This window comes from Acomys russatus, chromosome 1 (genome assembly GCF_903995435.1).
Source record: "Acomys russatus chromosome 1, mAcoRus1.1, whole genome shotgun sequence".
Classification (NCBI taxonomy): domain Eukaryota; kingdom Metazoa; phylum Chordata; class Mammalia; order Rodentia; family Muridae; genus Acomys; species Acomys russatus.
The window spans coordinates 70,214,347-70,241,649 of record NC_067137.1 but is presented as its reverse complement, the minus strand read 5'-3'; the positions used below and the strand labels follow the sequence as shown (position 1 = coordinate 70,241,649).

The 27,303-nt window shown below is 39.2% G+C and overlaps 1 protein-coding gene across 3 annotated transcripts in view; it reads right to left on the bottom strand.

The window, feature by feature from the left end:
* Positions 1 to 292: 292 nt before the first annotated feature.
* Positions 293 to 27,303, bottom strand: part of Mia2 (MIA SH3 domain ER export factor 2) — a 91,918-nt gene continuing 64,907 nt past the window's right edge. For 2 of the 3 annotated variants that reach the window (XM_051146657.1, XM_051146666.1), the window contains 12 exons: positions 22,874 to 23,012; positions 19,881 to 19,982; positions 17,585 to 17,645; positions 17,095 to 17,130; positions 15,759 to 15,826; positions 14,610 to 14,692; positions 12,171 to 12,299; positions 8,484 to 8,639; positions 4,752 to 4,868; positions 3,327 to 3,385; positions 2,051 to 2,285; positions 479 to 1,081 (listed from right to left, as the gene is read on the bottom strand). In XM_051146657.1, coding sequence (XP_051002614.1) covers positions 918 to 1,081; positions 2,051 to 2,285; positions 3,327 to 3,385; positions 4,752 to 4,868; positions 8,484 to 8,639; positions 12,171 to 12,299; positions 14,610 to 14,692; positions 15,759 to 15,826; positions 17,095 to 17,130; positions 17,585 to 17,645; positions 19,881 to 19,982; positions 22,874 to 23,012 — 1,349 coding nt within the window. In that variant the 3' untranslated portion in view covers positions 479 to 917. Of the gene's footprint in view, positions 1,082 to 2,050; positions 2,286 to 3,326; positions 3,386 to 4,751; positions 4,869 to 8,483; positions 8,640 to 12,170; positions 12,300 to 14,609; positions 14,693 to 15,758; positions 15,827 to 17,094; positions 17,131 to 17,584; positions 17,646 to 19,880; positions 19,983 to 22,873; positions 23,013 to 27,303 lie in introns of all 3 variants that reach the window. The other variant, XM_051146648.1, reaches the window with a different exon arrangement.

Below are 27,303 nucleotides of genomic sequence, written 5' to 3'. Positions count from 1 at the left end.
ACCCTGTCTTGAAAAAAGAAAACAAAAACAACAACAAAACAAAACCAAAAATCTCAAGTTCAACATTAAATAATATATATCCTGGTTTTCTTTAAATGCACTCCATATTTAAGTTTTAAAGTTTTTTAGTTTGTTTTGGGCCATTCTTATCTAACTGCAATAAATAGAAGTAGGGTACATATTTTGTACGATAAGTCAGAAAGACCACAAAATGCTTTACTTGTTTAAAATAGAATTTTGTTAGCAGGTGTTTCTCTACATGCATACTGTGCACTACATGCATACCTGGTGTATTTGGAAGCAAAAAGAGGCCATCGGATCCCCTGGAGCTGGAGTTACAGAGGGCTGTGACCCACCATGTAGATGCTGGGAACCAAGCCCAAGAACTCTGAAAGAAGCGCTCTTAACCACTAAGCCACCATCTCTCCAGCCCCAAATGTTTTGCTTTTCAACCACTGAACTATGAGTGAAAAGGCCAATTTATGGAACCATATTTATGGGAAACTGGCTGGTTTTATTATCCATGTCAAACAAGACTTGAAGTTAATTAAAATTTTATTTGATTAAACATAAAGTTACTTTTACATTTGTCTACAACCATGGTGAGTACATTCCTGGTATAAAGACACAGCCTTTTGAGTTTAAGATATCCCCAATTATAAGATTACATATATAAAACTACTGTAATTATAGATGAGGTAATCAAAGTAAAATAGCTATACTATCTAGAATAAAATAAAATGGAAATAATTTACTCATAATTCATATTTAAATCATCTTTATTTACAAAATACTATCCTGAGAATTATAATTCCATTAAGCTTCAATTTGAGCAAAAATATAATCACATAAGTAACAGCAGTTACTTAAACTGAAAATGAGAAGAAAATGACTGCCAACAAGACCAAATGCCACTGTCAGGTCTCCTGTGTTTCTGGAGGTTCAGCTGCAGGTTCTTTTGAAGGCGGAATCAAGTCTGGAGGGAGCTCACTTCTACTTTCAGGATGTGTGGGCGGGGGGAAGAAGCCAGGTCTTGGGGAAAGGTAAGGTGGGAAGCCCCTCGGTGCATACACATTTCTCCCTGTTCAAAGAGATGAATAAAGGACATTGGAGTTTAAATCCTGTACGTGTTAAACCATCCGCTCCGGTAGCTATTATGATAGTCATTCACACCAGAAAACTTGCTCTCACAAATTAATTTTGTCATTGACAAATGTACTTCTTCAAATATGTAGGATTAATAGAAACATCATTCATTTTAGGTATGTTTGTCCTACCTTAGTAGTTACACAAGATCCCAATACACTTAAGACTTACTTTGAAACAGTTCTTCAATGTAAAAATTTCAAACTTAACATTCAGATCAGTGATTCTGACTTGATCATCTCCTGAAATACCAAGGACCACCTTCAACCTTCCCAAACAAAACTCATTTTGATTCACCTTGAACTTTAAAACCATCGATGAGGTCAGCGAGCGACTGGTGACCTAGGACAGCTAAGCTGGCTCTTGTCTAGCACTGAACAACATCATTTACTGGACAAAAACACACTTTACCAAATGGTAAAGTATGCTCTAAAAGAAATAAATTACTTTTATTTTAAAATGCAGGAGTATGAAGGAATTTCAGTAACCTCAATAAATAAACAAGATCTTAGATTTTAAATAAATATGGTCACATAGATACTATTTATGAAAAAGACCTTACAACACTTTAGGTAGTAATCTTAAGACTAAAATTTAAGTATTTACTTTACCTAATGGCCACAATAAATTTCTAGCAAATGAAATACATATAATTTTAATCTTAAAACCACTTGTAATTCAGTGGTTTCCTGAACTATCACAATACAGTTAAAATTCAAAATTAGCTAAGGTGGGTCAAGGAGAAGCCCAGCTTCCCTAGACGCTGGACTGTGTGTAGCCTGTGAGCTGCCCGAACCGTTCCTCTCCCACATGGCTCTGGTCAATGTTTATTACAGCAACAGGGACCAAACTAGAGGAAAAGCACACATGATCTCCGACACACACATGTACTTTTACAGCCTACCTGGGAACGGAGGAGGTGGTGGGCCAGGGAAGTCCCTTGGTGGGAAATAATCTCGAGGACCTGCATAGACGCTTCCTGGAGGAGGTGGGAGTAAAGGAGGTGCCCTTCTCATGAACTGGTTCCTTGGGTCCATTGGAAACAATGGGTCTCTGCCTGGGGGAAACGGTGGAGGAAGAAAGCCACGGCCTGCTGCTTCACACTCAGCAGGAACAGGGGAATCAGGCACATTTGAATTCTGTAACAGATTGACAACCAGCAGTCAGAGGAGTGGCTCAGTCTTAGAGCCTTTCCTGGGAATGTTATCTATAGAAGGATGCTTGTAGCTGTCTATGCTGAAAGTGGTCCACGCCATTCTAGAAAGCTGCAGAACAGACTCAATTTTCCACCTCAGCATATGAGCTACTTGTTGCTATCATGAATATTTTTACTAACAGTAACAATAGTCTATGTGGCTCACACTAAAACTCAAGTTCGGTTCAAGCATATCAAGACGCTTAAAAAAACAAGATACTGTTGTCAAACACACATGCAAAAAGAAAATGTTAAGATACTAATATATATTTTTTTGATACTGATATTTTTAAAAGGACCAAAATCAATGCTTTATTTTAAAACTAAAGCCAAAATAAATGTTATATTTTAGAACTAAAATATCTTAAGATTCAAATAAATTCTCAAGAAAGAAAATCTGAAATTGTGTTCAGCTAGTAAAGTGGCTTTAAAACCCATCCACAAGTTGTGGTTTTTTTCTTTACGTGGTAGCTATCAAGGTTTTTTTCTCTTGTTTGTTTGTTTTACTTACTGAATGTGCATGGGTGTTTTGCCTGCATGGATATCTGCATACCATGTACATCAGTGTTCTCAGAGGATAGAACAGGGCTTCCGATCCCTTGTGACCCACCACGCGTGTGCTGGGAATCTAGCCCAGGCCCTCTAGGAGAGCAGCCAGTGCTTTTAACCTATAAGCCATCTCTCCAGCCCATTATCTGGCTTTTTGAGACAAGACCTCCTTATGTAGCCCACACTGACTCTGAACTCACAATCTTGCCTCAGCCTGCCAAAATGCCAGAACTACATGTACCACCAAAACCTGGCTTGTGGTCTGTACTATTTCACCATAGGTTACAAGCCAAAAAAGAAACAGTGTTAATGACAAGTAGAAGTATATTTTATTAATATAGTGATAAAACAAAGTAGAATAGCTCTAACCTTACTGTAGTAAAACCAAGAATATTAGTTACGGACACATGAGTAGAATTCAATCTTCAACACTTACACCAAGATTATCTTTGGTATCATTTCTACTGGATTCCAATTCTGATGATACTGGCCCATCTAGACAACAACAATAAAAAAAAAAAAAAAAGAAAGAGAAGAAGAAAAGAAGAAGAAGAAGAAGAAGAAGAAGAAGAAGAAGAAGAAGAAGAAGAAGAAGAAAAGAAAGAAAGATTAAACCAGGAAAAAAAATCCATGAGCTCTCAATTCATTCCTAGACCATTTCCAGATCAAAATGACACTGATATGTTCCTTCCCCTTCTTGGGACAGGAGAACAATTAGACATGACATTAGGGTCCCAAGAGCAGTCTGAGGCCTGTGGAAACTTCAGTACAACAGACATCCTTTTGCATGTCGTGATGCAACACTTCCAGCTGATTGTTAGACAAACTTGCTGCAACAGCCTCATGAAGGACTGCTTGAGAGGTAGCAGCCCGTTTCCTATCTTTTCTGTTTGCCTTTATTCCCTCAGGATACAATATATACTTCTAGAAAGTACCCTTATGGAACTCAATGAATGTACAATGAAATTTTAACTTAATTTTCTGAATTTTATTCTTTATAATGTTGTATACTTTGATAGCTACAGTAGATACACAAACTTCTGAACTTCAGTGGGTGGTTGAGTGGTAGTTGAAGAGGTTCCAGGGAACAGATTAAATCCACTAAATACGAAATGGTTAAATAAGATAACTGATTAAGAACACGAACCCAAGTTATTTTCCTGGTAGTCTTTTATATATCCGTTGGAATTTGGCTGCCTAATGTTCTTGACTGCTAAACAGGACATATGTAAATGGACTGAAAACAATGATAAGTTAGCTATGGAACAGTTTATATCATAAGGAGATACAGCAAACCCTTACTATGTTACCCAAACTAACATTCAACACATATGTACATGACATGCCTGTAATATGAGCCAACAAGGAAGGTGTGGAAAGATGCTCAGTGGTTAAGACACTAGCTGCTATTTCCCAGCACCCACACAGCAGCTCACAACCATCTGTAACACCAATTCCAGGGACCTGACACCGTGCTCCAGTCCTTTCAGATGTCAGGCATGCATGTGATGCACAGAAACACATGCAGGCAAAACACCCACACATATCACATAAAAATATAAAATCTTTTTTTTTTTAAAGACAAGAAATACAAACACAGGAAATTTAAAAAGAAGATTTTGGCTTTTAGAGCTCTCTCAGGCTGGGTGGTTGTGGCACTCAGGAGGCAGAGGTAGGTGAATCTCTGAATTGGAGACCAACCTAGTCTACAGAGTAAGTTCTAATTGGAAAAAGAAAAGAGCTCTCTGAAATGGTAATTATTTTAGCCTTTTGTTCAATTCTCAGTCTTACAGACCATCACAACTATTTAATCACATACACATACAAACACACACACGCACACATGTATAGTATTTCTTACCCACTTTATCCAAAGATGGCATATTGTAACTTCTGAGTTCTGCTGGTCCAGAGAGTCTGCCAGAATTAATATAAAATCTATCTTGCCTTTGTAGAGCTGGATCAGAATATGGTTGGCCTAGAAAATAAATGTTTAGAATATCTTCATGAACATAAATTTTAAATCTAGTTTACTTAGGTTTATACATTAGACTTAGACATTTCCTCTGCATCCAAATCACTGTGACCAATGATTTGAGAAAAGTTACACTAACTTTGTTTTCATAATACACAACAAGCATGCTTTGACTAGAATTTGAATGTTTCAATTACTGTGTATATGTAAGTTCAATCTACACGTGAAATGCTGAAACAAGACAACTTAGAATCTGTGAAAACAGAATTTAAATTCAATTCATCTTCAAACTAGTAACAGTACCTCAAGGAAAATGCATCAACATGTCAAAGAAAATGCTGAGGAAAAGATACTCACCAAGAAAGAAAAGCACAGAAAGAAATTCAGTACACCATTACATTTGTCACCACAACAGAAAGTCACAGACACCACCTGGGCTCAAATTTTGACTAACTTTAGAATTTGAGTTTTAGCATTCATGCTAAACTTAAGGAGTATCTGACTAAACAAGCTCACAGCTCAGATAAAAGACATGTGTGCACACACACACTCTCTCTCTCTCACACACACACACACTCACATGCATGCAAACACACACACGTTTGTACACCAACTACAACAAGGGCCTCTTCAGACACCCTCCTTCAGTCACAAGGGTCTTTTAGAATGGGAAGATAACTGTTAATTCCTTGTAGAAGTTAGCATTCTAGAAAAAAATTACAAGTAGTCTATTTCACTCTTGAGAGGTGTTGGCAGACTTGACTAGGTAGAGTATGCAGGTATCAACTCCAAAACTCTGGAGAGACAAAGAAGGTGAACTGTGTGGCTCTCTCATTGGGTGTCCTGATAGTTTTACACCAACTTAACACAGCTAGAGACATCTGAGAGGAGGGAACCTCAACTGAGAAAAATAAGATCAGGCTGAAGGCAAGTCTGTAGGGCATTGTCTTAATTAGTGATTGAGGTGTGAGGGCCCAGACCACTATGGGTGGGGCCACCCCTAGGCTGGTGGTCCTGGGTTCCGTAAGAAAGCAGGCTAAGCAAGCCGTGGGGAGCAAGCCAGTAAGCAGCACTCCTCTATGGCATCAGCTCCTGCCTCCAGGTTCCTGCCCTGTTTGAATTCCTGACTTCCTTCAGTGATGAACTACAATGTGGAAGTGTAAGCCAAATAAACTAACTGGGTTTCCTCTGCAAGTTGCTTTGGTCCTGGTGTTTCATCAAAGCAGTAATGACCTTTACTAAGGTACTAGCCTACTACAGACAGCAACAAACAGCAGCAAGCTGTCTCCCACCCTTCACTAGGCGGCTGTTCATAATGTGGACTGCTAGAACTCAGTATTAGCTACGTCACCGGATTTAACCACATGGGACTCCCCTGAAGCTTCTCTCCTGCAAAGCCAAGGAAACCACTTAGATGAAACAGAGTCAGTGGAGAGAACGGTATTTAATGAGTTCCCAAGAGCAAGGGAGATGACTAAGGAACGCTGTAACTCATTTGCCACCTTTCAGATCTCAGCCAGGGGCTATGGAAACCCTCCTATCTAAACAGACTGCTCCCTGCTTCTTCAAACATGGGATTAACTAAGCGTAAGGACAATGACGACGTGGGAAAACCTGAAAGCTTATTAACTCAGCCTTACTCAGGTCTCAAGAGACCACACTGATGCTTTATTCCTAATGTACAGTAAAATATCAGAACTCACGAGTTTATCCTTTCACAAAGTACGTACATTTTGTCTCCATCAACAAAAGCAACCTGTCCTTAAATCCAGGGCCTATCGGGTGGCAGGTAATAAGCAATACAATGTTGGTCTCAATATAGTACATGTTCTTAAGAGTTTAATGGTAATAGAAATCAGTAAATATAATGTTGTTGCCTTTTTAAACATTCATTTATTGTGTGTATGTGTGTCCATACGCCATGGCTTGAGTGTGGAGGTTCAAAAGCTCCCAGGAGTCAATTCTCTCCTTCTACCATGTGGGTTCTAAGTGTTGAACTTGGCTTTTCAGGCTTGTTGGCAAGCACCTTTACCTCCTGAGCCATCTCACTGTGTGGCTCATGTTTTAATAAAGGTAATATGAGAAGCAGACTATCAATGACATAATTGGGAGTAAAAATTAAGTGGGGTCAAAGGGCTTTACTAAACTCAGCTGCTTACTAGAGTCGGACAGTAAGCAATCTACCGCTGAAGAACCAACAGAGAGCACTGTCTGACCTGGAAACCTTTTCCCTGCACGCTAGCTTTTTGCAGTTCCAGAAGGTCCTCTGTAGTCCTCTAGAGAAGAAAATCACTAATAGAAGCACTGATCAATCCTGTGTGCTACAACAACGGCCTTCCAGGCAAGATACACCCACCGGGCCAATAGTGCCATGGATCCTTTCGGAATGACCGAGCATTTTCTGATCGAATTTGAGGTCTGCTTTACAGGAAGGAATTCATGTAAAGTACTGCTCAAACGTTTGTGGCTCGGGCTCCCCTAGAGGGGAACCTACAGCTGTTGTTTTGCTAAATGTATGTTATCAAAAAGAAGCCAAGCCAAACACAGGTCCAGTCAGATGGCTCTCTGGTGGGGTGATGGAAGTAGAAGCCTCACTCAAAAGATAAGCCAGGCAGCCCTGGAGAGAGGGGACTAAGCATCTTAAAGTAGGACAGACCCACAGTGTTCACAAGACTCAAGAGAACTGCAGGCTTTGCTAAGATGGTGATGATGCTCCCAGCATGAGTTTGCAATAGAAAGAAGTCCCACCCTGTTGCTCTGAAATGACCTGGAGGGTGAAGGCTGAGCATCATCTTGAGAGGGAACCTATATAAAACAGAGGTAATTTGGGGGACTGAGAGCAGAGATCAACCACAAATCAAGAAGCCTGAATTCAACCAGCCACGACCAGTATGACAAAAACCTAGGAAACAGTGTGACAAGCCAAAAAGTAAAAAGTGAAAAGCCGAAAAGCAAGAGACTCAGCTGAGGACACAAGTGGCAGGCCAGCCTTAGGAGCCCTCCAGTTGCTGTTTGGGGCTGTAGTCTGAGATCCTGAAGCACAGCTCTGACCTTGGCACCTGCAGATGCTCCCTGCCTACAGGCAAGCCACACCTGCACACATCTCAGGCAGGCAGCTGCCTCCAGCGCTCCCAATAGGAGACAGCTGCCAGCCAGTCACCCCAGAAAGTATGATCTGGGGAGTCTCAAGAAAGGTGGCAGACTCTGTTCCAGATGCAGGACAAATGCTGCAAGGTCAAGCAGCAGCAGGAGAATCTTAACATCTATGTTTGTGAACACATGTAGATAGATATATTTTAAATATCTCAAGATAAGGAACTGAATTCTAGGCAAGAAATGCTGCTAACAATGGAAATGTTTACTTTTTATACATCCTTACATTATTCAGATTTTCAAAATTAAACATTTATTACTTTTATAAGCATCAAAAACAATGGGGACAAGCTTCCTGTAATGTGAACCATCATCTCCTAATATTCTTTTTGAAAGACTTATTCTTCTAAAATGTATCATGATTTTTAAGATAGAAAACACATACGGTCCTCTTTCCTTCCACCATTGTGTCCCCTGCATATGATGTCTTGCAGATATGAACAGCTGACTGTTGTATTCACACACCTGGTGGAGGGGCTGTCATCCTGCGATCTTGTTCCCATGGAGGTGACAGGGATCTGTCGGAAGGTGCTCTGGGAGCATCCGATAACCTGTCATAGTTCAAGTCTCCTCTTTCAGTGTTCATCTGATGGTCCAGAACATTCTCAGGACCTCGTGAGCCTAATTAAAGAAAACACAAATCTACCTTATCTCAAGAAGTGTCACAAAAGGCCTACTGTCAAATAAAATCACAACACTTCTTAAAAGTGAATACTAATTCAAACAAAACTTCCCTAGGATACATTTAGATTATAATGCTATCAAAATCATTTGTAAGAAATGGGAAAAATTTTTTACAGTGTACATAAATTAATACATGCTTACAGGCTTGGAGTATAGCTCAGAGATATTTGCTTAGCTAACACAAGGCTCTGGGGTTAACCCAACACACACAAAAAAATAAGTGAATAAGTAGCCAATGACACTAGACTATGAAATTCATTTTAAAGCATTATCACCATCATCATTTCACAACTACAATCAGTGGTTAAGTAATAAATGCTAACTCTGAAAAATAACGTATAGAAAGTAAATTGTAAAGATTTATACTAAGCAAAATTATAAGCTAAGTAAAAGCTAAGGTTTTTGCTGTTTATGCATGATCTCTATTGGCCATCTAAGAGGCTCCGTGCCTATCAGTGATTCTGCTACTAAGCAAGTAGATTCAGACAGCTTCTTTGGAAGGGCACTATACTGACTAACAATAAGAGGCCAAAATTTGTATCATAAGCAATATGAATCTCTAACTCTAGCCAACAATGGATAAACATTCTAGAAAATCCCCACAGCTTTCCCTCTAGCTTGCTCATCCTCCTCATCAGTTTATGGCAAGGCTGGGAAGAGAGAACGCTCAATCCACTGGGCTGAGCTTATCTCAAGTGAAGCACACAGGCCTTAAGGAGAGATTCAAAGCCTCTCATCACTTGCCACAACAGGACAAAGCCACAGGTCAAGTGACTACCAGGCGGACACTGCAAACCTGAAAATACAAAAGCTTAAAGAGTTTTAAGAACAAGTATATACAATTCACTATCTAAATATAACCTGTTCTTCTTATACAGAACCCTATTCAAACTTTCACACTTCAGGGTAACAGCCTTTCAGTGGTCATAGGGAACTTGGTCCAATCCAGATTTTAGGCCTGTTGGTAACTTACCAAGAACTTCTGTAAGTTTTTGGACAGACAGGAAACAACTTTGCAAATAATCTAAACACACTGTCACTTAAAAGTAATTAAATAGAAGAGGAAAAGTAATGAAATAGGAGAGGAGAAAGTAAAGGTAAATTTTACTCTAATTTGAAACATACATTTGACTATAAGCAATCCTTGACTTATGCAACTCAATTTCCAGTGAATTAGTTTAGCCAATTAAACCCTGTTTCTAGGGTACTGTGCTCAGCTCTGGATAGCTGCTACCCATGTGTGCTATGCAAAGGTAACTGTCTTAATGAACATGCTTCTCCTAATGAAATGTGGTAATACTATATAGAAAATGCTACAAGTCACAAAAGTACAAAGGCAAATACTTTGTATGGTTGGCTTCAGCTGTGATTTACACTGGTATGTAACATGACATGACAAACATTTCTTTTTTTTTTTTTTTTAAAGACTTATTTATTTTATGTATGTGAGTGCTCTGTTTTCATGCATACCAGAAGAGGGAAACAGATGCCATTACAAATGGTTGTGAGCCACCATGCCTTTGCTGAGAATTGAACTCAGAACCTCTGGAAGAACAACCCACATTTCTTACCTATCATAAGTCAATATATAAAAAATGGTGGCAGCCAGGCGGTCATGGCGCACGCCTTTAATCCCAGCACTCGGGAGGCAGAGGCAGGCGGATCGCTGTGAGTTTGAGGCCAGCCCTGTCTACAAAGCAAGTCCAGGACAGCCAAGGCTATACAGAGAAACCCTGTCTCGAAAAACCAAAAAACAAAAACAAAAACAAAAACAAAAAGTGGTGGCAAGGAGACTGACAGCCCTAAGCCCCAGGCTTACCACAGACATGTAAATTTTGAACCTTAAGCCCCTTTCTGGCGTGTTCCATACAACTCCCCTAGGGCTCCATGTCTGTGGCAGTGCCACTTTCCCAAGAAGCTTCCAGATCAAAACCTACAAAAGCAAAGCTCTTCGGGAGGTGAGGCAGAGCTGGTGCCCAATGCAAGAGCATGAAGAACAGTTGCTCATGGAGCAAACTGAGGACAAAGAAGAAACACAGAGGAAACAGGCTGAGCTGTTCCTTTACCTGCAGCACCTAACCTGGGTGCCTGCGAAAGTGAGACTCCCGCTGTTTGAAGCCAAGGCCAAAGAGCAGGGCTCTAAAATCCCTGCACTGGTGCTGGGCTTAGCAGAAGTGGAAGGCTGCCTGGGAGGCTTGGAGATGAGTGGACTTAGTGTGCAATGCAAATATGTTTGCGTTAGCTTGCTGCTTTCAGTCTTATTTGTAGGAACAAATTTAGTTTGTGAAATATCACTTACATAAATGGTTAGAGACATTCATTAGCAGTTCCTACACTCAGCGAGCTATGGACATATAGAAAGAGCAAGGTGGTATGGGAGCAATGCAGACAACTTGGGCTCAGTCCCTCAAAACGTCAGTAAGAGTTAGGTCTCCTCCTATGGTTAAAAAGGGGGTGGGGGGTTTTCAAATTCTGATTTGATTTTATTAATTTATTCTTATTACATCTCAATGGTTATCCCATTCCTTGTATCCTCTCATTCTTCTCTCCCTCCCATTTTCCCCTTATTCCCCTCCCCTATGACTGTTCCTGAGGGGGACCTCCTCTCCCTGTATATGCTCATAGGGTATCAAGTCTCTTCTTGGTAACCTGCTATCCTTCCTCTGAGTGCCACCAGGTCTCCCCCTCCAGGGGACGTGGTCAAATATGAGGCACCAGAGTATGTGTGAAAGTCATACCCTACTCTCCACTCATTGTGGAGAATGTTCTGATTTTCTACAATAAGAAAAGTTACTAAAATTAAAAAAATATATATTTAAAATATCGACATTCTGATCATGTTTCGTCAAACACACTGTATGCTGTTATACCTCTGTCTTACACAGTCTTTAACCTGTTATCCAGCATAGGTTGAGTCTTCCTTACTGGAGAGACTGCAGCAAAAGTGCCTGTAATTTCTTTTTACAGACCCTCAGAGCTGAGCACCACAAACCCAAAATCTGCCATACAAAATGCTTTAAAATTTACCTCTTGTTCAGTACTACCCCAGAAAGTCTGGGATCCAGGGCACTCTGTATTTTCAGAGCTGGGTTGGCCACATGCACTGCACTATGTGCAAAAAAGAAAAATCAGAACAAGTCCTGTGGAGAGTTTGGCTGTTTGCTTTTTGAGGCTGAATCTTACTCTGCAGCTATGAATGGCCTGGAACTCATTGGGTAAATCAGGCTGGCCTCCATTCACACAGATCCTCCTGCTTCTGCCTCCTGAGTGCTAGAATTAATGGTGTGTACCACCATACCTGGCCCAATATTCTTTACCCAGCTAAAAAACTTAAGTCAATCTATGATAAGTGCAAGGAATGCCTGTACTTTCCAAATTTCTATTTAGAGATTATTTTAAAGGTAAGTTGAGATGAAAGTATAAAGTAAGAAAGAAATGCAGAGTATTAAAAGTGTTTAAACAATATACCTCTTCCTCCTCCCCCTGGAAGCAAAGGTGAGAGTCTGAGTGGACCCTCCAACAAAGTTGGAGGAGAGAGAAAAGCTCTCGTTTCAGATGAAGGTCGGCCCAATAGTGAGGGACTATATGGGGAATGCTCTGGAACAATTAAAACAGCAGACGTAAATGCATATGCAGTTAGTTGTACCATAAAGCTAGAAACCTAATCAACAACTGTCATTGAGTCACCCTACTATCAGCATAAGTCTAATCTGCGCACTGAATACTACACCGGATTAAATAAAATAGGAAGCATGGTATATTAGACATTTAGCCACTTAAAAACATTAGGTTGTATATATGAATACTCAGAATTTGAATTCTGTCAGCTTTACACACACACACACACACACACACACACACACACACACACACACACAGAGTTAAACAATATTCTCATGTTTTAAGACTTTATTTTGCACATGTGTGCTTGTCTATGTTTGGATATGTACATGTAAGTAGCAGTGGCCTACAAGGTCAGAGGCGCTCGATCTTCTGGAACTGAAGCTACAGGGATCATGAGCTACAAAGTCCTTGCAAGAGCTCTATGTGTTCATAACAGCTGAGCCATCTCTTCAGCCCTCAGAGAGATCTGATATTTAAAATGTGAAGGAGATTCTGTCTATGTTCAATGTCATCTATTTTAATTTGTCCAGTACTGAGGGCAAGCCAGAAGCCCCTAGAGAAATTTTATGCGGCTAAATAAGTGCAATTTTCAGAACATGTGGCATATAAAAACAAAACAAAACAAAATATCAACAGACAAAGGAGCCACAAACAGAACAAAACATTAGCTTAGTGTAAGTAACCACACAGTTAAGTTAAACAAAGGATGCTGGTGTACTTGGGAATTACAGGAGGATTTAGGGAGCACGACGTTGGTTTGCTTTTTTTGTTTGTTTGTTTGTTTGTTTGGTTGGTTGGTTGGTTGGAAGAGTCTCATTATGTGGCACTAGCTGGCCTGGAACTGGATATTGCAGACCAGACTGGCCTTAAAAACAGAGATTAGCCTATCCTTTCTTCAGAGTACTAGGATTAAAGGTCCATATGGTTTGAAATTCTGATGACAATATGCTTCCCAATATTTCAACTTGGAAGGTTTACAATATGGATATGTTTAATTTAAGTCACGGCCAGATAGGCCATATTCAATCATAAAAGCCAGATTTTGAAAATAAATAAATGCATAAAATACTCTGAAGAATCAGAAATTACTTTTGAATCCTTACAAGTAAAGATTGTTACATACTATCATGCATCCAATAAACTTCTCTGTAATCCTGATAACTAAAAGCCCTACCATTCTGCAAATTTAATTACTCCCAAATTGTGGTTATACTTTCAAAGATCAAAAAGTAGCAACAAAAACTGAACTTAAACATCAGGGAATTCACACTTGAAAAACAGTAAGTCTTATAAAGTGTATCTATTACACCCAAATGGTTTACAGACAAGACCAAAGCACCATTCACCCTCCCGCAGACTCCTACACTGGATTTACACTAAAATTTTTATACACTTGTCTCATTCGGAGCTTTGCTATTACTTAAAATCTACAGTAATTTGGTATTTTTAAGTGTAAGACAGGTTTACATTTTAACTCTCAAAGTGATTTGCTGACTTCCAGAGGTTGTTAAAAACGGATTCTACCTATAAGTATTTCTTTTCATAACCATAGCACTTTAATTCCACTTCAACTAAAAATTACTCTGTTTCTGTCTCTGGTTTGGTTTTGGTTTTTCGAGACAGGGTTTCTCTGTGTGGCCTTGGCTGTTCTGGACTCGCTTTGTAGACCACGCTGGCCTCAAACTCACAGCAATCCACCTACCTCTGCCTCCCAAGTGCTGGGATTAAAGGCATGGGCCACCACTGCCTGGCTTTAAAATTACTCTGAAAATGTCTAACTCAATAATAAACCTGCAGAGATGCTAATTGGATCTTTAAGGGACTAACTCCCCTGGGATAGTTACAGTAATCTGAGCTGACATTTACATCCGTGCGTTAGTTAGGAATGTTTGAGGAGCAATTTAAATCCTCACTTTAACCAGGCAAATGTTCAAGTGTTGTTACTACGTTAACAATCATGATGCTATTGCACTGAAGCACTTCTCATTCACGTCCTAAAAATTAACTAATAGTAAGAGCACTGGACTCTACAAGGAGTTGACAGCACTAAATGTCTGTCATGGCACATCACTGAGAAAGGAAGATACTAATCATTCTAGGAAAACAAAACCCAGAAACTTAAGAGGTAATGAAGCAATTTCAAATAGAATCCTGGCTACAAAAACCAAAATACTGTTAAGTGAAAATGTTAACTTAAACTAATGTAAACTATATATACAATATATATATAAAGACATAATATGTATTTCAAACAAGGGGTTAAAAAAAAAAAAAAAAGACTACCTCTGCCAAATGCTGCATTTGGAACATCAAGTGCATAAGGATCTTTTTCTAAAAGTTCAAATTTAAACTCTGTTTCAGTTAATCTGCAAACAAAGAACAAACATCTCTAAGTTACTCATCCAAGTGAAACATCACATTTTATGTAAAGGCGACTTCCAAACCAGCTACTCTCACAAGCTCCATATCTGCAGAAAAGGAAACTTTGCCCAGACACCTTTACACAGTCCCACACTGACCTGGGGGTGAAGGGCTTCTTGTTAGGGCGCTGATGTTCAGAACAACTTGGCTCTTCAAGACTAGATTTGGTGAGTGCTACTCACAGAGTCCATATTCAAGATGAACTAATGCAAATGTGTCATTTTATAACTAAGGAAACTGAGACAGGGAGTTTAACTGACTCCCTCTAAATGAGAAGACCAGAGCTACAACACAGAACGCCTACTCTGAGTCTCCTACACTTGCCCTTGTGAAATTGGAAATCCCAATAATTGGCACTATTTTGTTTCTAAACTTTGTATCTTTAAATGTCACATTTTTAAAACAAATGGCATTTACTTCCTGATCCTCAGACCTGAAATATAACAACTGTTTGACTTTAATTTCTGAGCTACAAGCCAGAAGACAGAAACTAGTTTTTAACGTTGCTGAAAGCACAGTCTGGCAAGCAAGTCCAATACTCTACAGCCTTGAGAAAAGCGCTGACTCATCTCTTTTATTCTTTCTCTCACTTTACTACTGTACAACATGACATCAAACAGCAACAAACCCAGGGGCTGAGATAATAACTACTTTATCTATCTAGCAGTGAAGAATGCTAATTTCTAAGCATCACTGTGCCAGAGACAAACACCCTTTCTTTTGCCCATTCTTGTTTTTTCTCTACTCATACTGGTTTAATTTGTTATAAGCTACACTTTTTACAATGTAACTTGTAAAAGCTTCTTTAAAGTGCCACTGCAGTAGCCTAAGAATGGTACTTCAAACCAGCAAACAAAAATAAATGAATAAAACTTCACACCTAGTAAAAACTAACTAGATATTTCACAATGGATCATGTGAGAACTACAATTTTTAAATTTATTTTTATATTAGCATTACGTTATGAAAAAACTATCTCAGGCTTTTAAATATTCCCACACAGATACTTACTTTTGTCTGTTGAGAGCATTTTCTTTCCTTAAATCATTGAGATTTCTTTCCAAAGTCCGAGCTGCCAACTTGAAGGAAATAGTACATTTGAAAATATATCTATATAAACTTAAATGCAAGAGCATCATAAATATCAGCATGATGGCATAGAATATCACAACTGGAAACAGACATGAGTCTGCATCTATTTTAGTAATTTAATTAAAACATTTTAAATTTAGGGAACTTTTCAAAAAGGAAATGAGTTTCGTGCCAGCCAAAAGCATGAACCTGGAGTTTAATTGTACTTGTTAATGAATGTTACTATTTAGGTTCAAATTCAGAGCCTAGAATTATTTGGTAATGTAACTATCCAATCATAACAAGCATGCTGGCAGACAAGCTTAGAGCAAAGTCAATGAAACAGATGGTCATTATGGGAAACTAAAAAGGCCTAGAACAGTTTCACAGAATGCCAACAGAAGTCATTTTCTAAAAACTAAATACAATCCATGCATATTGCTCATCGATTAAATACAGAACAATGTTCCATAGCATTTAAGTACTGTGTGTGCGTTGGTAGTGTGCAGCACTGTGCCCAGCTTATTTATAATAAATATGAAGAACATACATACAATATTCCCAAATAATCATTAATAAAGGCTAAACATAGTATTCTACATATTTTCCAGCTATTCTGTGGACTTTACAGATTACAGATATATAAATCATTAGATGGATCAAATAAAAAAATGTGTGGTGTGTGTGTGTGTGTATGCACACATGTGTGACTAGACGTGTCCAAAGAGAACAGAAGAGGATGTCAAATCACCTGGAACTAGAATGACAGGCAATTGTGAACCATCTGACATGCTCGGAAGTAAAAGAAAGTCAAGAGCCTCCAGAAGAGCAACAAGTGCTTTCTAGCAGCACGGTTCCTCTTAATGTCTGTATGGTTTTCTAATTAATCACATTCAGAAAGACAAGTACAAATAAAGTACTAAGTAAAGACAATCATTTCTCAGTGTCTCTGGTCTTTGATACTACCTCATCATTGGTAAAATTAATAAAAAGTGGGGGTTTTTTGTTTGTTTGAGACAGGGTTTTTTGTTTTTGTTTTTGGAGACAGGGTTTCGCTGGCTGACCTGGGCCCACTTTGTAGACCAGGCTGGCTTCAAACCCACAGAGACCCACCTTCCTCTGCCTCCCCGAGTGCTGTGATTAAAGGTGTGTGCCACCACTGCTGGAAAAAGTGATTATTTTTTAAATACTGTTTATGTTTTTGCCTAATCTAAAATGAGCAGTATATTTTCTGAAAGGGATTTGACAAGAGGATTTAGGGAAACTTAAAACTTACCCAATTATCATGTGCCTTTTTTTCATGAGAAATAACCTAAAAACAAAGTTAAAGTTTTTCTTAAATAAAAAACATTCATTCCCAGCACTAAAATTCAGTGCACAAATCACAAAGTCAAGCTGCCCAGCATCCCTGAGAAGCATCCAGCATCTGAAAGTATATGTTCATGTATACATGCTCTACTCTCCTGACTCTAACACATGAATGCACGGTTCTTTAAGCCAACAAACCTCATATGATAATCAACTACAAGGCTTTGCAAGGAAGAGATCCGCAGCCCAACATGGGACTGCCATGGGGACAGAGATTCATTTGGGATATATAATCCTCATTCCCAAAGGAAGGAAAAAAGTTTCCTAATTTTGATTTCGTAATCTTTAGCTCCCTGGAAACAGTTCAGACTCATGACCACCTCGGATGGGAGGAAGCTACACTCCTGCATCAGCTCTGGTGAGTCAAAGTGTGTAAACAACAGCAGTCACACACATACCTGCCCTTGATAAGAACGAATTGTCCTCTCCAGCTCTTCCTCCAGATCCTTGGCGCGCTGTCTATAAGGAACAGTAATTATTGCCCTATGGTTACATATAGTAAGGAATGAGAGCACATGACTACACAAGCATAAACAGCAGCAGTGGCGCACGCCTTTCATCCCAGCGCTCAGCACTCAGGAGGCAGAGGCAGGCGGATCTCTGAGTTGAAACCAGCTTGGTCTACAGAGTGAGTTCTAGGACAGCCAAGGCTACATAAAGAAACTCTCCTTGAAAAATCAAAAAGGAAAAAAACAAAAACAAAAACAAAAAACAAACCCCAGCCAGCCAACTAACCAACAAAACAAAGAATCGGGTCAGAAAAAGATGTACTTTAAATTTTGTCAGCATTTCTCAAAGATGAGCTTGGGGTTATACGTAACATAAAGCAGAATAATATATATGATATAGATATAGTAATATATGTTTGGGAGTTTTATTGTTCTTTTCTTTTTTTGTTTTGAGACAGTTTGTATGTGTATGTGTAGCTTTGCATGTCATGGAACTCACTCTGTAGACCAGGCTGGCCTCAAACTCACAGAAATCCCCCTGCCTCTGCCCCTGATTACTGGGATTAAAGGCATGCATGCACCTCCCCCACCAGCTTCTTGACCTAATTTTAACTTCAGTTAAGCCTTATGAGTACCACTGCTTGGGTGTGGCTAAATCAAAGTCTCACACAAGGATTTATACAATAAACAAGGTCTCACCAGGCTCTCACAGTGTAGCCTTGCCTGGCCTTGAGCAAATTTATAATCTTCCTATCTCTCCATCCCAAGTGCTGGAGTCACAGACACATGGCACCATGCCTGGTCCTCAGGTTTTTATCTTCAGGGCAAGGAATCCTGAAAGATTTACTCAGATGCCTGTAATCTTAGCAGAGTCCCAGGAAAGAAACTCTTAGAAGGCAAAATATGACTTGCTGTCTTTATACAACAAAGAAGATAATTTCTCCCTTTAGATAAAACTAAAATTTCCTCTTCCCGGGGTCAAGAGAAGTGTTGTTAAGAATCAGAATGCTGCTTTGCTTGCTTCTTTCTGATAGAAACATTCTAATATTTCCTTAGATCCACTAAAGACTGAACCAAAAGCTCTCGCTAAGCACTTACTCAAATGCTAAGTATGGCCTGCTCCTTTTGTGGCACACTTACTCACTGTTAGTACTATTGGGGAATGGTATTGTGCACTGTGTGTTCAGATGCTGATTTCTGTGCCGAGATCTGGTTGCAGTCTAGACATTGTTATTGAAAAATCTCCAATCGCAATGTTGTGTAAAAATTCTTCTCCATCATCTCTGATTCGTTAACAAAGAGCTCAAGAGCCGACAGCTGGTCAGGAAAGTTGAGGTGGGACTTGCAATCCCAGGAGGAGGGAGTCAGGTGGAAGAGAGAGAGGGAAGAAGAGAAGGTTGCCATGAGGAGGTGGCCACAAGGCCTCTGAGGGAGCAAGAGCAGCCCGGGTGAGACTAGATGGCAGGTCTCCCATGCTGGGAAGTAAGCCAGATCAGCATAGCTGGGTTAGAACAGATGAGTATCTGCCCAGCTTAGTTCTTTGAAGCTTATTAATAAATGTAATAGGTCTCTGTGTCATCGTTTGGGAGCTAGGACAGGCATAGAGAAAACTGTACCTTAATTTCACATTACTGTGTACATTCTTTCCACTTTGAACAAAGCCACTTGAGCTTGGATTAACTGCCCTGTCCCTTCTCCTTCTTTGAGAGCGGGTCTCATGTAGCCCAAGCTGACTTCAAACTCACTATGTAGCCAATGGTGGCCTTGATCTTGTGATCATTCTGTTCCACCTCCCAAGTGCTGGGATCGCAGCAGTAGGATTACAGGCCTATGCCACCACACTAGCATTAATAACTACAAACTTGAAACTAACATAAACCATGTGTATATCCAGTGTGAGACTTAAGTATCAAATCCCTGAAAAGAAAACTTTTCCTTTTTATATTTTCTAACTATCTGCAAAATACCAAGAAATCCGAATTTAAAAATAATGAAATAAAAACAAGCCACTCCACTGGTGGTGGCGGCAGCGGCAGTGGTGGCACATGCCTTTAATCCCAGCACCTAGGAGGCAGAGGCAGGCAAGTCTCTGCGTTTGAGGCCAGCCTGGACTACAGAGTGAGTTCCAGGACAGCCAGGGATACACAGAGAAACTTTGTCTCAAAAAAACCAACAAATAAACACACCCATCATTTTGGTTACCTCTTCCTGATGCTGTTTCCCAACAATATAGAGTACTTCATACCTGCAGGTCTCCAGCTCTTCTGTCACGTGGCCGATCCTCTCATCTACTTTGGAAAGTTTTTCCTCTTTCTCTAATCGGTAATTTTCCTCTACTGTTAATTTCCTTAAAACAAAGAGTATTTTATTTCTTTTAATGTATGTAATACATATAATCAACTACATTTTAAAAATCACATTAGAATTGATGTGTCCCACAAAGCAATTGACATACACTGCTATAAGGTCATATACATGAGAAAAAGGTCTGTGTATTTCTGATATGAAATTTAATATAAACCCAATCTGTTCATTACAGTGCTATCAGAACTAATAGTCTCAAGTGTTTTATATTAATTCATTCAATATAAATATTATTAAAACTGTGTTAACTATCATTTATCAACGTTTCCTGTAATAATAAAGCACTATATTGGTTAATAAAACACAACAATTAGCTGGGAAGTGGTGGAACACACCTTTAATCCCAGCTCTCAGGAGGTAGAGGTAGGCAGGTCTCTGTGACTTTGAAGTCAGCCTGGTCTACAGAGTGAGTTCAGAACAGCCAGGGCTACACAGAAAAAGCCTGTCTCAAAAAAAAAAAAGGAAAAAAAAAAAAATCCCCAAAACAAAACAACTGCAGAAAGAAGCCAATAACTAATATACTATGGCTTTTTGTCTCCCTTCTTGTTTTTGTTTTTTCTTTTTTAAAGACAGGGTCTCACAATGTAGCACTGGCTGGCCTGAACTCACTGTATAGACTAGGCTGGCCTCTAATTCACAAAGATCTGTCTGCCTCTGCTTCCTGAGGGCTAGGATTAAAGGCACCCAACCACACTTGGCCCCTATTTTTAACTGGTAGTCAAAATAATGATTTGGTTCCAGAACACATTAATTATAATAACAGAATGAATGCTACCAGCACCAGTGTTAATCCTGGCCCTACCTATTTCTTCTACTAACAGTGAGCCACTGGTGTGTGATGGAAGCTACTGTCAGGCTTTTCCATGGGCTCTTTTACTATTCAGCAGAATAGTAAAAAAAAAAGGAAACTGCAGCAGAGACACCAAATACACTATGTAACACTATGTACTATGTAACACTATGTAACACTATGTAACACCGGGTCCTGAAAAAAATGCACCAAGAAGCCATTTCACCACAAAACAAGATGGCTAAGAATCAGTGGGTGGCACTGTCATCAAAGTTTTATCATATCTGTGGTTCAAAGGTGACCAACCTGCCATTATGCCACATGACTGTCACTGGGAGCAGGCCTCGGGAGCATCAGAATCTCCCCCGACTTCCAGTTTTCTCTCTCTTCTTCAAGGTTACATAATGATCTGTCAGCTTCTTGTTCTAAGTACCCGCTTCCATGCTCCCCTCACCATTACAACTCTGGAACTGCAAGCCAAGTGCTCCCTTCTGTAAGTTGCCTTCACCACAGTATTTTGATTTTCAAGTTTTTTGTTTTGTTTTGTTTTTTGTTTGGTTTTCTTTGTTTTGTTTTGTTTAGTTTTTTCAGTCATGGTACTTTATCACAGCAACAAAAAAGTAACTAATATGGCCTTAAAATTGAAAATGACTCCAAGAAAGTAAACTCCACTGATGGAACTTTAATGAGAAATCACATATTTAAAACAGTACACTAAACTCCTGGATTTTAATATTTCACTTTTCTAGTATTAAACTTCAAAAAGTACAAGCAACATGAAATATCAGTCATGAAAAACATCAAGTAAATACATTTTAAAAACACATCAGAACTGATACATTCCAAGAAGCAATTTCCATACACTACTGCAAGGGTCAAAAGCAAAAAAACAAAACAAACAAACAAACAAACAAACAAACAAAAAAACAAAGTCCGGGTATTTAAATCTGAATCATCTGAATCTAAGAAAAGAAATCTAGAAAATAATTGAGCCTAAATTATACCCTATACAGGCAAGCATTAAATCCAACATTTTAACAGTTCCAACAACTCTCTGTTTCCTGGAGAACAACTAGTGGCATCTTCAGCTTGAGTGGTGAGCATTTTCAGAACAGAGTGTTTAACGTTGGGGATTCAACATAGGTGTGCTAGTTACTTTTTTTGCTAACTTTTCTCAAACTGCAGTCATTTGAAAAATGGAACCTCAATTGGGCAAATAGTTCTACAAGACTAGGCTGTAGGCAAGCCTGGGGGGCATTTTTTATTTTATTTATTTATTTATTTATTTATTTATTTATTTATTTATTTTGATTAATGGGCCCATGGTGCATGGCAAGTTTCCAATCTTTAATAAGTATGAGTGCAGTACAGAGGGTGGAAGTGGATGAGTGTAACCAACCATTTAGCAGTCATGTCTCAGTAGAGCATTAACATCGTCCACTAGTTTCCAACCAAAGGTTGGTGAGATGAATATCGGATACAAAAGGGGTATTTAAGGATGATTTGAGCAGGTGCCCCGAACACAGGGCAAATTACACTGTCACCTATTAACAAGGAACACTGAGCAAGAGTAATTTGCACAGGAGAAAGGAATCAGTTTTACACACATCAGGCAGTTCCATCCAAAGAGACCACTCAAGATTGCCTGAGCCTGCTTGTCAGTAATGATCTGATAGCTGTGTATCAGATGTTAAGGAGGATTTTGTGGCATACCTTGGAAATTCAACATCACTTACATTGTCTTCCATGAAGAAAGACATGCTTCAAGATCAAATAACATTCTTTAACATGAACAATGTAATATAGCTGATAACTTCCAATAATCACATGCTTTAGGGCTATGAATGTGTAACATGTACTTTAGAGCAGCAGTCCTCAACCTGTGGGTCAAGACCACATATCAGATGTTTACATGACAATTCATTAACAATAGCAACAATATAGCTATGAAGTCACAACAACTTAATTTATGGTTGGGGCTCACCACCACATGAGGAACTGTAGTCAAGGGTAGCATTAGAAGGGTTGAGAACCACTGATTTAAGGCCATTTGCCATTCAATGGAGTTACCAAACACTTCTTACCTGTGAAGTTTCATTTCGTTTTCTTGATACAGCTCAGTCAGTACTTTCAGTTTCTGCTGAAGTTTCTGGTTCTCCCTTTCAAACTCTGTGTTTTCTGACTGTAAAGATGCTTGTTCAGACTCAAGGCTTTTCATATGCTCTAAAGAAAAATTTTAAAAGTCATAAAGGAACAAAACTAAAAGAATTTCATAAAAATAAAGCCTATCAAAAATAGGCAAGATTGGACATGTGCAGGGTGGTACAGCTGGGCAATTACTAAAGATAGTAACAAACAAAACTTTCTACAGCAACAATAAAAACCTGTGGGATGTTTTGTTTGCCGAATTGCTTTTCACTATTTTAACACTGTTTAATTGTTGATAATTATTATTATGAACATCTCCAAAACCTTCAACATTCTAATTCTAGCATCTGATTTTCAACCAGAGAGGTAATAGTCACTGAAGGAAGGCTACGAGGGTTAGAGTTTCAAAGGCAGGCAATTCCACTCAGTATTCCCTATTTCATATGCTGAGTATCTGTTATAATCTAATGAAAACGTCACCTCAGTGACACTGAAGTTCAGGCTGCTGGAGAGAGCTGAGTGGGAGAGCGCTCGCCTAGGACGCACGAAGCCATGGGTGCAATCACCAGTATCATAAACCCAGCCCTAATGTTTAAGCCAAAATTTTACATATGCTGTAATTCCAGCTAGCTGGTAACAAATGCTCGTTGTCCAGTTTAATGAGAGCCAATGTCTCAAGCAAGATCAAGACTAGAAAGAATAATTATGACTTTACTGGCTACACAGCATGAATGTATTTTTTTCCTGCTCATACAAAGAGCAGAAAACCAGCCTTAATTGTTCTGTGCATCATGCACACCTTACACACTTATAATATTAGGACTGTAGAATGCTTATGAGAAATTATATGCTTTCAGAGCAAAAGAACCAGACACTGACATTGGATCAGACCTGACTGATGCATTCCCCTCAGCATGTTGGACCCTGACATCCTGTATCCCTCATGTTCCAGCACCAAGTGCTTCAATTGCTGTGCCCTCATCAGAACAGGACAGCTCCCAGGACCCCTTCTAAAAAAGCTTCCAATCCCGATTGGTCCAGCATTTCAGACTGTCCCACACAGGATTCTAACTAAGCCTGGAATTTCTCAACACTTAGAAGCTGGACCACAAATGCGATTCCTAGGTTGTTTAGCCATTTCTTCATTTTATTTGGGCCCCTACTAGGTATCATTCATCTCAAATCAGCTGGAAGAAACCTTAAGGGAGCGATGCCCCATTTCCTTTAAGAGAGGTGGGGTAGGTTTTTGGTTGCTTTCTTGAGCTATAGAGGGTTATCAATGCAAGTTGGTTACAAGTTATTATTGGTCTTTTTTAGAAAGAAAACAAGGTTAAACTCAGAGATGTCTCTTTTTTTCCTTATCTTACATTCTTAGGTTTGGAAATAGGGGTTGAAAAGAAAGAAAAGGTGGAATATAGAAATATATAGGGAAGATAGACCAAAAAGTAGATTAGTGAATCTACTCCTCAACTTAATGCCTCAATCGTCACTTACAAGGTTATTTTTAATTCACTGGTATAGAATTTTGTTTATAGATGCAAAATAAATTTAAATCTAGATATAGTGGTATAGAATTCAAATGAAGCTTTATTACACACACACACACACACACACACACACACACACAGAGTCTACTTTTATCACAAGAATATACACCTTAGGTGTGACAGATATATATGATTCTATAGAAAGATAAAGCAGGATAGTTACATAAGGTCTTCAAAAACCTCAGAGACATGCGGAATATGGCATTTAAAATGTTATTATTTTAAAGATTCACCACTGACAATGAGACAGGCTAACTCCTGGCAACACCCAGCCTACCTCAAAGAGGATGATGAGCATCAAAGAACCTCCTTTGGAGATAGCTTCAATGTGGCAAGCAAGCCACTGGGCAAAATGTTCTCATTTCTACCACAGACAGAATTCTGCCTTAAAAAAGGGCAAGCTTGGATGAAGGCAGAGTTGACAGCCAAATTCTGTCAAGACAGGGTAAGCAAGTCCTCAATAGCTCCTGCCTCTCAAATATGTCTGTCAGATATACTGGGCCAGAAGGCTATAGAAGATGCTCCAACATAATAGAGAGTTTTGGGTGACTATCCAGGTAGAACACTGTCTCTGTCATCTTCTCATTTGGAAAGCTACTAACCTGCACTCCCGGCATACTCAGATAATCAAGTTTATTCCTTCTCAAGTCTCTGATGGAGTTGACGACAAGGTAGCTCAGTTTTACAGTGAAGCTTAGTTGTTTAGAGGTTAAGATGTTTTTAGGTGTAGATAGATGTTTTAAGTTGATAATGACAAGATGTGATGGAGATTGATTTACATTCAGAATTTTAGAGGCACCAAGATAGGAAAGATGTTTTCTTCAAGGCTATCAAAAACAAATAGCCAAAACACTAAGAATGTAACATTTATATAATTCCTAATTGTGTCATGGTTCTTCCTGCTATAGGTAGTTTATTGTATATATGTATAATGATATAAATATATATGTAAAAAATAAAAGATGTTTAATTAATTTTAAAAAAACTGGCCACACAGGCATGAGGACCTAAGAGAGGATCTCCAGCTCCCACATAAAAGCAGGGTAGCAAAATAAAGCCTGTAAGCCGTTTCCATGCTGGGGAGGCAAAGCAGGGTGGATCGCCAGGGCTCACTGGTCAGCTATCCCAGCCAAATTAGCAAGCTTCAGGGTTGGCGAGATATCCTTTCTCAGCAAACAAGGTGCAAAGCAGCTGAAGAAAACACTCAACATTAGCCTCTGTCCTTCATGCATGTACACATATGAACACAGACACACAAGAACAGACACAAACATGAAAATGAACAATTTGAAGTAATTAGCAATTCTGTACAAACTATCACACAACTGTTTTTTAAAATCTCATTTCTTTTTCAATATAATTACTTCAACTCTGAACAGCTTTACTATTAAGGGACCAAGAGGAGAACCTCAACTCTCACCTTCCCTGAGGTATCATTTCCCAAAACACATCTGAATGTTCTACACCTCAAAAGGGCAGTTTCAAGATTATAACAAACATGGAAAAGCTTAGTAATTAAATGTAACATCAGTTAACTAAACATACATACCAAAAGAACAGTTTATGTAAATACATTAGTAGTATATAATACATGTGCAGGAAATCATGCGTAAGTGGTTTAGCTGAAAAATTTTACATCTGTATCAGAAAAAAAAAATTGCCTACCTATGCTGCCATCCAATTCCAAAAACAGTCACTTAGGAAAAAAAAAGTTGTTGGATATTATATCTTTATTATAACTGACTCACATCTAATACCAAAGAAACCTTACAAAACACCACAAATTATTTTACCTTTATATAGTCTAGCTCTTTTGTCTCTTACTTTATTTTACTTCAAAACTTTTTAAAAATTATGTGTGTGTATATATGTACACACGTGTTTCAGCACACTCAAGGAAGCAAAGGTCAGAGGACAACTAACAAAGGTCAGGGGTCAATTCTCTCCTTCCACCGGGGACTGACTCAAGTGGTCAGGCTCAGCAGAGAGGGTTCTACCCATGAGCCATCTCCACAGTCCACATATTTAAAGAGGGCACTGTACAGGCCAGGCATGGTGGTCATGAGGCAATACAGACCCCAGTATGTGGGCGGCTGAGACAGAAGAGTCAGGACTACAAGACAGCCTGGGGTCACCGAGAAGCCCTGACTGCAAAGAAAGAAGGGCACCGTGCCAAAAAGGGCAGAGACTAGGGAAGGAGAGAGACAAGTAGAAAAACATGTTCATGTACAACAAAAATCAACTACTGAAAAATTTCATGACCAACTGAGAAAAAAAGCTGGATTAAAAGGAACACTATACACAGATACACATCTCCACTAGTACTTGGGGAAAGTAAAGGCTGGTGAAGAGGCCGGAGGAAGCAAATGGAGTAAGTGGGGAGCTAATCCCTTGCTCCACTGACACTTCCTACTGAGATGCACTGACTGCCCCATGGACCATCCATGCTCTCAGTACTAATGTTTTCTCAGGGCCAATAAAGATGCAACTACTATAATCCTTGAGTACAGTAATAATTTTTTTATTAGTAATTTCTGTATCTAGTGGTTCAATCTTTTTAAACATTTTACTCATTTAAAAAAGCTTTAGAAATTCAGACAAAGACCCGTTTTGTCCCTTTCTCATCAGATCTTAACCCTGGACTTGGTAGTTGTACAGGAAAAGAGTACACTGAAGTTATTCTCACAGCGATAGTACAGTATAGAGCACAGGTCCGGATTCTTGGTAAGACGGGATAAGCTGAGGTTCTGGGCAGCTGTGGCAAGGGTTGCCTAAGTACTTTGGATATATCTTTCTTCTCCTCATTAAGCAGTTTTTGT